Source organism: Ostrinia nubilalis, chromosome Z (genome assembly GCF_963855985.1).
Source record: "Ostrinia nubilalis chromosome Z, ilOstNubi1.1, whole genome shotgun sequence".
In the NCBI taxonomy this organism is placed as follows: Eukaryota; Metazoa; Arthropoda; class Insecta; order Lepidoptera; family Crambidae; genus Ostrinia; species Ostrinia nubilalis.
The window spans coordinates 24,196,749-24,208,193 of NC_087119.1; the positions used below are offsets into that span (position 1 = coordinate 24,196,749).

Consider the following 11,445-nt stretch of genomic DNA (forward strand, 5'->3'; position numbering starts at 1 on the left):
TTTAGCGTGTGCCGATAACACCCAAACATTAGCGGAAGAATGGTGGGGCGCGTCTTCGTGGATGTAACGATCTAAAACGTGATGATGACATTATGAGCACTTTACCTCGTGGAAGTGCCAGCCGACGTCTGCAAGCAGTACATTTTGACGCCATTGTCTCCGCACGTGTTGGTGGCCTCCATCTGCACATTGAAGGCAGCATTCTCGAACTCGGGGATGCACCGCTGGATAAAGAAAAAATAATCAAATCACTTGTCAGTCTAGAATAGATTTTTTTTTAGTTTAGGTCGTTCGTTTCAGCCTAAAGACGTCCACTACTGGGCAAAGGCCTCCCCCAAGGATTTCCACAAAGACCGGTCCTACGCCGCTCGCATCCATTTAGTTTAGTACTACGGTAGTAAAAGATTTGTATATTTCTGATTATCCTTGAGACCAGGTTTTCGTTTAGTTTTAGTTGGACAGCGAAAGTTTAATCTTTTATAAAGGTAAAAAAAAACTATTGCAATAGGTACGTTATAATTTTTCTAGTCCGCGCGTAGTTAAACGAAAGAAAAACGCGCACCACATTCGCGCGTAGCTTAAACAAATGACAAACGTGCACCACAAAAATATATATGTTACAGGAAATGTATGAAATCCGTCATTGTATACAATTCCTAGGAATTGTGTATAAGTCCTAAAATCACCCGGAAATGTGTGATGTAAATTATATTAGACACATTTCCTAGGAAAATTACACATTTCCTAAACAGCAATCGGAAATGTAATTAAGATATTTTTTTTTACACAAAATTATTTTTATTACGCCACTTTTTGTTCTCCGAAACTTAAATGGCGCTACCGCGCCGCGGCAGCTGTATATGTGTAAGGTCGCAAGTCTAACCTAACCTAACCGAGACTTTTTTATCCAGCTACAGGAGTACTAAAACCTTCATGCCAATAACAGTTTAATAAAAGAGATGTTAAAATTAGGGATTTCCAATACTTCAGCGTAATATGCTTGATGCCGAAAGAAAGGCATGCCAATAAATTTTAGGCAAATATTTTTTCAGCCAAAGTATAATAGTGCGAAAACAACTGTCAGGCTAAACAATAATAATTATTGTGAGTTAAAAGTACCTATCGGCCAATGTGGTTTGGCTAAATTAAATTTTATGCGTACCGAGGGGCACCCGATCACGCGACCGCGCTTGTGCCGCTTAGTTTTATAAATTTCCTAATACAATATTGGAATTCTATAAAATTCCTAGGAAAAGTATACATTTCCTAGGATATGTGCGTATTAAAAAATCTCTAAAGCAATATTTTATACATTTCCTAAATAGCTTCGGAATTGTATACATTTCCTAGGAATAGTATACAATTCCTAGAATTCATACATTTCCTGTAACATATATATGAAAAAAGCGGCCAGTGTAAATATGTCCGACTGGTGTAAAAACTCATTTATTAAAATTCTTATCGAAAAATAAACTAGCAAATAACTACGAGTATACTTGCTAGAGAAGTTCTACGAGTACGAAGGAGGAATAGTAACTTTATGACGAGTACAGTGAACTAACAATCATAATGATTGTGAAATATTGTGTTCGCCCTACATCAGATGAAGATTAGCACAACATTCCATTACTAAATTGACCTTTTCAAGAGACAAAAGATCAACATTTTTCATAGAACCGTACAGATCCCACCCGATCCGACACAGTCTCCAGATAAACTGAGTGATAAGTGGTTATCGGACGTCCTGTTGGCTCACCAGAGCACAGAGTGATAACGGGTTCGACGCTCGCCCGGGCGCGTTACCAAACTGGGGACTAATTAATGAGGGTAGAAGGAGAGTCTATAATTAGACAGATGAGTCTAATATTGTAAAGATAAAATGTTTGTTTTTATAACGGTCCCTATCTACCTGTGCCAGATGTAATGTAGCTGTGATTATTTTAAGTTACGAGTAAGCTTAGACAACTCAATTTTAAAATAATATATTTTTATCATAAATCTTAAGAACCTGTAATTGGCTAATGTCAGATAACTTCTAAAGCTTGATTTCTCCTCTTGGCTGATTTCTAAGCAATATGTAATAATATCTTATAATAGGTAATATCTATACTCGCGTCTTCGTTTGAACTTCTATTTTTAATAAATTCAATAACATTTATAGACAGAAAAAATATGAGAAAACAGAAAGGTCATGTTTGATAAAAATTCAACAAGGTAATTTTATTAGTCATTGACTATTGAAGTTTACCGAATTATGATCTCTATAATGAATGTACATTACTAAATTGAGATAATGTCCATAAAAAACACGAATTCGCTGATGCAAAAAAATAACAAAATAAAATCCAATTATACCTTTTACGATACGGCATAAAACTGTTTTACAACACACTAACGAAGGTGATGTTAGGAGTAGGCTCACACTTGGTAACTGGTAACTCAAATATTATTGCACTTATTTCATTTAGGTGCTTTGGTTTTAAATGAAAATATAAATTAACGAAAACTAAGAAATTATGTTGCATGTTCGTGGTACAGTAGCGGTCAGTAAGTAATGTAAGTAATTTGATAAATTGTTATTGTAAAAATATTAATTCCTTACCTAGCTCAAAAATTAACCCTGTGCTGAGCCTGGGGTCGCTGGTACATCTACATATATGCATAAATATTTCGACAATTTGATGTGGTGTATCTTAGTGTTATTTTGGAACAAAGTTGTATGTGCAGTGCTGCGACCTTTGCCAAAATCAGGTATACATGATGTAACCTCGTGCTCACATATTTTCACAAATATTTGCTCCCTGCGAGATTCAAACCTTGGAGGTGGTTAGTACACAAACCACCATGACAGGCTACCGCCAAAGCCCATCCTTCTGCATCCACTTCAATTGTTTACAAACTGTTTTACTACACGGAAACCGGCTCAGCATCCCAGATGGTAGTTTTGCCGCCAAAATAGGTGGTCTATAAATAAACCGTCGCCGGGCATTCACATCGCCGCGTCAACACGGCTTTAGTCATGCTATAATCATTGCGTAAGACTTAGGTCGGGCACTCATGATGATTTTTAAGGTGAAGCTTTTGCTTCCCTCACGTGAGAATTTGTTGTGTTGTTGTTGTTTCCTGGGTCAGAAACTCTTAAGACATAAATAATTATTTTTGCTGTCAAATGATACGTTCCCGTGAATTACTCTCTCCTTTATTTTTTACATGTCAGGTAACTAAGGCTGAGTTGCACCACCTAACTTTAACGGTAACTATGACGATAACCGGTGCATTTTGTATGGAGTTTGACAGATTTTTGACGTTTGTCAAAGTTAAAGTAAGATGGGGCAACCCAGCCTAAGTAATAAGGATAAGTACAAACGTGTTTTTAAAAAATTGTGTCGGTCGATTGAGATATAGGTACGCGTTCTTGAGTATAAGGATTTTAAGAAACCAACTGACGGACCACGTAATGGGAATTAATGAAGGTTCCTCAGGTTTTTGAGAACCCAAAAAATTAATCGGTAAAATTCGCCTATTTACCTTTATCACAGTAGTCTTAGCAGGAACTTATGGCAAGCATAGTCTTTATAACAAACCAATAAAGTTCAATATTATACAATCCATATTCTGCTCACAAACTGTAATAGCACACCGCAAGTGAGCGAAGCCATATTACTCGTGAATGTAGTTATAGGTAGGTAATTAGATTTAATGGTTACAACTGAAATAGGCAGTAGTACCTTACTTAAGTTTTACACAAATATCTCAGGGTTATAAGGTTTTGGTTCGTATATACTATTATAAAAATGTTGTAAAGTTACGACGATCCATTCGCCATACCTACACTCATCCTACTAATATTATAAATACGAAAGTTTATATGGATCTCTCTTTCACGCAAAAACTACTGAACGGATTTTGATGAAACTTTACAGTATTATTGTTTATAACCCAGAATAACATATAGGCTATAATTTATGACGATATGTGACAAACTAAATTTCACGCGAGTGAAGCCGCGGGCAAAAGCTAGTTGAATATATTTGAAAAGAAAAGGAGATCTTGATATAACAGGTTCCCCTTAATTAGCATCATAATACGTCTACCGTCTACTTGTGAACATCAAAAGGGTACGGTTGAAGGTACGGTATAGGAACAAATGGTATTAAATGCGTGTATATCTGGTTCTTTGCAAAAATTCAACCAATTCAGGCGTACCTATATTCTTTGCTCTACATAATGGTGCTACTTTTTATCAGACTCGGTCTTTCTAAGCCTAGGCGCAGACCACTGATTTTTCGTCGACCGATAGTTTAGTCGGGCAGTTATGGAATGTATGGAAGTGCGTACATTACACCGATTTGATTTTCATACAAATTAAAATCGGGCCCAACTATTGGCCGACTATAAAAGTCGGATCTGCGCCTAGGCAAAATTGTTAAAGCCCTACCTACTTACACTTTAGTTCTGTTTACAAATACAAGTTCATGTAAGAAAATTTACATTCTACCAAAGTGCCTGTTTTCAAGACGTTCCATCTATACTGATTTAGTACTGACTTCATAGCGCAATCTATCTTACGAGTAAACAAACATAATGTAGAACCTAAGTCTTAAGTCTTTGAAAACAAAATCGGCTGTAAATATTAAATTACTAATGATGCAGCCAGACCATGGCAAAGAATAACTAACTTACACTTGATTCCATTGATTGAAATTCATTTTTCGGTCCGGTATTATGCCTACCAATTTTCGCGGAGAAGTGCAATGATATAAAACAACCATTTCATGCTCCGGCAAACCCGTAAATGTCGACATTTCAAATGGGACATTAACATTTGGCAAATAATAATGTCGTAGATGGAGTGCAGATTTCTTTCCAGCTGGAAGAAAGTATAAGTATCACTCCTAAATGTCTTCAATCCTTTCACTGATCGGTTGCAGTAAATTTTCAGGAAGTTACTATTCATTTACAAAGTGTGACGTCATAATCTAACTTAACCGCAAAAGGTCCGCTTTGTCACGTGACATTTCTATTATCGTAACATCATGCCAAGCTATGCCGAATCTTACTTGTACATAAATTGAGCATTAGTTACTTATGTATTTTTAAAATATCCGTCTTAAGAAAATAATTTGAAAGTACATACCATTAAATATGGGAACACTACAAAGTTTAAAGGATATAATACATGTTACGAGTACATCCAGAAACTTAGTAAAGTGTAAGTAATAATGACGTCATGATAACCACCAATCGTCAAGAAGATATCTAATAGGTTCCTAATCCTAACCCTTAAAGGGAAGAACGTCTTCCTAGGCTAGGGGCTAGCTGGCTTACTATATTCACCATGTTAGAGGCTTATCTACGATTGTACTATGTTTGATCCCACGGTTGTGAATGACCTCAGTTGTTGCAGACTACACGTTTGGAGAATAAGGTAATCACAAATAATAATGGGTTACTAGGCCAACTAGTCTAAAAAAAACCCACTAAAAAGGTAATACTGGTCGCAAAGGAGAGCATGATATGCGCGTATCTGAGTAGGTAACTAAAAGACCTTATTAACACCGAATAGCATTACAATGGTCATTACGCATCACAACGGATGGCCGATAACTTTGTTCCGCTAGCCTCTGATAACACCCTAGCCTAGAGTAAACAAAAGTCGTTGGGCCTGGTTACGACACGACACCGATAACCTTACGATCTGCCAAAACTGTTAGCAACCAGATTAAGCATAATGAGTACTAAATAAACACGCTTGAGTTTGAGGTCAATGCGCTAAATGCTATCTTTGTTTTATACCTAACTTAGGTTTGATAGAGAAACAATGTTTCTCTTACGAAATCACCTGGTGTGCAGCCAAAGTGACTTTTAAGATCTCTACCATAAACTTATTTAGGTCGCGTATTCTTGTCCTCACTTAGCCGTTAAAAGTTGGTAAAAGTTTAATTTACAATAATCAAACCACTCTAAAGTTTATCTCAAGTCTCTATATTGCGTTAAAAGGATCGAAATTAGAAGTTTATGCTCTCAGAGCTTAATCTTAAAACTTTAGGCCGCGTCGAGTCGTAAGAAATAGGCTGGCGAGAATCGGTACTTACAATTCCTGACAGCCCTAACATACCATTGCACGTTGTCAGTGGACACTAAAGAACTCACTTGCGGTTGCCTGTTGTTGTAGCATGAGGGCAGTTTTGAGCCGACTCGGGAAGTGTAGTAATCCTGGGCGAGTGCGGTCGCGAGGAGGGAAACGAAACACAAGCGTATAGTGGCCGCCATTTTGGCCGAGGCGACTTCGACGCCTGCCGGTCGGCCGAGCACTGGCGCTGTCTGTTTCACAACACGCGGCCAAAGATTATGTACATGGTCAGAAGGGTCATGTCTTGAGAGTCTGAGAGAAACTTTTTTTATTGTGTTGGGAATTTTCAACAGAATTTGGAATACACTAAAATTTTTAACAAAAAGGCTTCTCTTGGAAATATTTTTTACTAGAAATGAAAAGAATTGAAATCACCAATATCTCTACCAATTCCGACCTGAAATGATGGTGAAAGAAGTTAAATATTCATACAGGCGTGTATATACAGGATTTATTCCTGGATTTATAAATAAAAAAAGATTAGTCAGTTTAAATAAGTAGTAGAGTAGTTTGAATTTATACTACTTCTTTTTGGCCAATATTTAAAGTTTAAAATATGTTGGCCAATCACGCGCACTTATAAACTCATCCTATACTATAAATACTTTCCCTGGGAGCATGGTCAGTGCCGCATAAGGTCACTATGGCGGTTGTTCCGCTAGCGCATTGGAATCTCACTCTAGGTCTCCTGGGTCCTAGGGCGATGACTCCTCAGCCTATCTATACTACAAATAGTACAATAAGATAGCTGGAATAGTTGTGCTATTCTAGTTATCAAAACCCATCTTTTCAATATCGAAAAAATTCTTGACGTGTCCCTTCTGCGCGGCTGATCTTGGCCCACCGGGCCGGCTAACGTGTCCCATAAAGCGTTTTTTGTGGCAGGCCTGAAAGGCGCAGCTTTTGTCTCTCGCTCGCCATGTGCGGCCATTCGGGGAAGCATCTCCACAAAGAATGCCTATTCGCTCGAAAGAACCGCCAAGCTTGGCATTAATTAGGAATGTATGCCATTGGTAAAAAAATCGCGCCGGTCTTAGATTTTTGGATAAATTTTCGGGCTGAGATTAAATTTTGTCTACGTGCGCCTACGCATGTAGTAAAATACAACCAAACTATTTATCAAAACAATTGTTTGGTAGAGTCAAGAATTCATTAAAAATTAACTCTGTAATTTTACCGGTAGAAAATCCTTTTATTAAACACCCAGTACCTAAGTAATTTATGTCTTTCTCTAACTATCAAGCAGGGAGTGTAGTATACGAGTATTAATTGATTCTACACGTCCCAGCATAATAATTACATAGCAAACTGCAAAATAATTACTAGTGTCAGGTTTTGTGAACTACTGTTGTTTTTACTAAATAAGTAAGTATGTAATAATAAAAAAAAGTTTTTTAAAAACGCGATAAGTTTTAAAGGACAACAAGCAAGAAGAGTTACGAGTATTTAGCAGCAGAATTTGATGTTTTGTTTGATACCACAATATTCGCTGGTAGAGACTGCTAAACGGCATCTATTCCACCTTGACAGGCAGAGCTCCTGCATATCAATTGCAAGCTTTAGTACTTATCTCACAATACGATAAGTACAGACGACAGCACGTCAAGGTAAGCACTGTGGGTTCTTGTGCAGTTGTAATAGGGGCGAGCTTGCAACAAAAATGAGTAGCTAGATGTGCTGTCGTATGTAGGTACATGCTTATTGCAATAGACGCGAAACGAAATGCAAGTGTTCGACTGCCGACTGAGGGCTTAGTCAGCGCTGCATTTGGTCACTATGGCGGCTGTCTTGCTCACACACGGGGCTCTCGCTCTATTGATAGGGCTCCAGCAACCGCCTTGTGACGACTCCCCAAGACGTGCCAAGACGAACGCGCAAATCTTGCTTTTTCAGCACAATACTAATCACTATCAAGTTTCAGATAGTTCAGCACAAAACTATTTAAAAAATAAAAGTTTCTAGTTACCGTTAACTTTATCCACCAGATATTTGTATCCAATGTACAAAAATTACGTGAAACACAAAATCTAAGTTCAACTGAAAATTATTTCAGGTGTCAGAGAAGTAACAAGAAATAACAGATTTCAAATTCCGACATAATATGTAACTTGACTTGACCACGCCTCGCCCTACTATAGTAAAGCTTTTACTAATACCTAAGCAGAATGTGCAAAGCTCTACGCTTCTTGCCTGCCTCATTTTCTTAGTGCCAGCGAAGCATAATATCCTCGCTGCTCTACATTCATGACACATACTTCAGACTTATGCAATTCGGCGGCCAGTCTTGTGGTCGTGGATAGTTTAGTTATAGTTAAATAGATACTAAAGGTTGCCTCTATTAAGGTATGATTGCGGTATTATCTATACTTATAATAAATCTGTAGAGAGGTCAATTCTGTACATGAAACATATTTTCAAAATAACTATCAGGGGGTGATTATTAGTGATCGATACTGTTGTCAAAAATGCAATCAGTAAAATTTTTGTGTCTGTCTGTATGTTCCTTATAGAAAGAAAAAGTACTAGACGGATTTTAACAAAACTTGGTACAATTATTCTTCATACTCCTGGGCAGGTTATAGTATACTTAGGAATTCCCACGGGAACGGGAATAAGCGGGAAAATCCTTTTGTATAAAAAATCTAAACCGCTCAAGTTAGACGCTTGAAAGGCATGCAGGTACTTTATTAAACTTATAGCTTAGTTATCACAGGATGTTGCAAAATTCCCACGGGAACGGGAGTTAGCGGGAAAAAATATTTGTATGAAAAAATCTAAACCGCGTAAGATAGATGAAGGGGGTAAAACGGGATCCACGCGTACGAAGTCGCGGGCGGCCGCTAGTATGAATTAAATGAGCTTGTGATCTACCTTATTATAATTCATGAACTAACAGCCAACTACCGCAAAATGAACTAATAACTATAAATATATGTATACTAATAATTAGATTACCATATGCATGCAGGAAGTAGAGTCGAGTGTTAATTTAAACAAGCTGAATAAAACCGTTTAAAAATAAGTAGTTTTATGGATAGAAACTTGGAGTCATGCAGAGAGAAATGGATGAGAGAGAGAGTGAGAGAGCAGTACATGCTTTAAACTTTAAATTAAGTTATTGTGGAATAAAGTTTTAAATATTCCTTCTGGCGCAGTAGGGTAATTCTACTAATACTATAAATGCGAAAGTTTTGATGTCTGGATGCTTGTTACTCTTTCACGCAAAAACTACTGAACGGATTTTGATGAAACTTTGCAGTATTATTGTTTATAACCCAGAATAACACATATGCTATAATTTATGACGATATGTGACAAACTAAATTTCACGCAGGTGAAGCCGCGGGCAAAAGCTAGTAGGAATAATAAAGCTGGTATTATAGGGCCAAAGCTACATCGAAATGATCTAGTTTAAAATGTATCACATTTAATAAGTTTTAATAAAAATTGCACGTAAGTTTTAACTTCTCACTTACGCGATGAAAGGTAACTACTGCCAAAACTGTAGGTAGGTAGTCTATGGCAGATTCATGGCGTCCGCAGTGTGTTCCCCTGTTAGGTCGATGCACCAGCCAGGACTTGCTGGCTCGGCTCCAGCCAAAGGATCCTATTTATACCGACTTGCAACTTCTATTAATTCACCAGGAAATTACCGATTGTGGGATGGTTTGACAAATAGTAAAATGTGTTTACGTACAAATCCTTTAAGATGTACCTAAGCTGAAAGCATAATTACTATGTACGCGGATATCCATTACCGCAAAGTTTATAAAAATGTAGCTCTACGAAGTCTTTCAGGAGCGTTCAGAGTTCAGATTTTTTTTATCAAAATCCTTAGTTAAAATACATTAGAAATAGTTTTCAGTACCCGTATTGTTCAGACCCTCGAGCACAATCAATATTTTCCATAAGTAAAGATCACGTGCAAGCTTAATTGCTCCATGTCTCAAAAGTATTGCGGTACAAATTCGCCGTACGCTTATTATTCATCAAGAGATATCTGTTTGAAGAAAGTCGAGATACGAGTACGCTCCATTCAAGAAACACAAGACCCGTCGGCCATTGATAAAAAGGGACATCGGCCGCCCCACAAAGCACCGAACATTACCACGTGACCTTATCTCATTTACGTCGTGGGTCACTGACCCCCCTTATCACTATTCGGTTACAAAACTAGCTTCCTTCACAAAATCCTTCATCTTAGAAGTTTGGGTTCATTTCTGATTCACTAGCGCGTATACCTACCTACATATTGATACCAGAATAGAATATGATGTAAACTACTACTACTATTACTATTATGTGGTACTATTAAACTATTGGGTAATAAATCATAGGATAAACATTTGTTCAACGTCATGAGACTAATATTAAAAGTAGTGTGTATCTGAATTTGATTCTGTAAATATAAACATACCTACACACATAAAAACCTTATAAAAACCAAAATTATATTGACAAGGACGTGAATTTACATTTTAGACTACAAACTTATTCCCCATTATCGAAGAATTTGACAGACTAATTACAATTTTATTATAACAGCTGATGAAGACATCATTCAAACTCTTCATACACTGCAATTTATCGCAGAGCTTTTGTAAAAATAGTTGCCATAAAGTACCTCCAGACACGCTACATTGAGCTTCTAAGTAAAAGCGATACAGTTTCGACAAGCAATCTGTTTGATTGAACGATTCAATCGCTCACGCTTTATTCTAAGAAAATAAACTCATCTCACACTACACACGTGCCTTATTTATGAACCCACATCGAGAGCAGTCGAGACCGTATGATTACATAAATCATTATAATTGTTGCTGGTAGATTTGCCAGTAATCCTTTTTATATTTGTTTATGGTTTCTTACTTTGTATTGTTTTTGGTCGCGGGAGGTGCCTGGATGCTACCGGTCTTTGTGGAAATCCTTGGGGAGGCCTCTGTCCAGCAGTGGACCTCTTTCAGCTAAAACGAACGAACGAACGATTGTTTTTGGTTTTGAAGTTACTCTTTTTACTGTCTCTTTGTACTGTCTTGAGCAATACACGCCGTTTAGCCTATAATTCTGAGTTTTACCTTATAAACACTTGCTTCTACCATACAATTACCACCAGGCCTATCCTCAGTACATACTCGTTATTACAGTCCACTCGATCGCGGGTCAACACAACAACTATCGCAACGAAAGATGTAGTGTGTGGTTACACCCGCCTTGTATGTACGTGGAAAAAGTCGTGAACTTAAACTAGTTACTGTATTAACAATGACATCTGACGGAAAATCACGAAACTTGGAAAAATCATTCCCTTTCAG

General features: G+C 37.4%; 1 protein-coding gene across 1 annotated transcript in view; it reads right to left on the reverse strand.

The window, feature by feature from the left end:
* Positions 1–6,302, reverse strand: part of LOC135086707 (laminin subunit gamma-1) — an 82,729-nt gene extending 76,427 nt beyond the window's left edge. Inside the window, exons 1-2 of the mRNA XM_063981485.1 lie at positions 6,154–6,302; positions 106–224 (exon numbers count right to left, since the gene is read on the reverse strand). Of these exons, the coding sequence (XP_063837555.1) occupies positions 106–224; positions 6,154–6,273 (239 nt within the window). The 5' untranslated portion in view covers positions 6,274–6,302. The remainder of the gene's footprint in view (positions 1–105; positions 225–6,153) is intronic.
* Between the last annotated feature and the right edge of the window lie 5,143 nt (positions 6,303–11,445).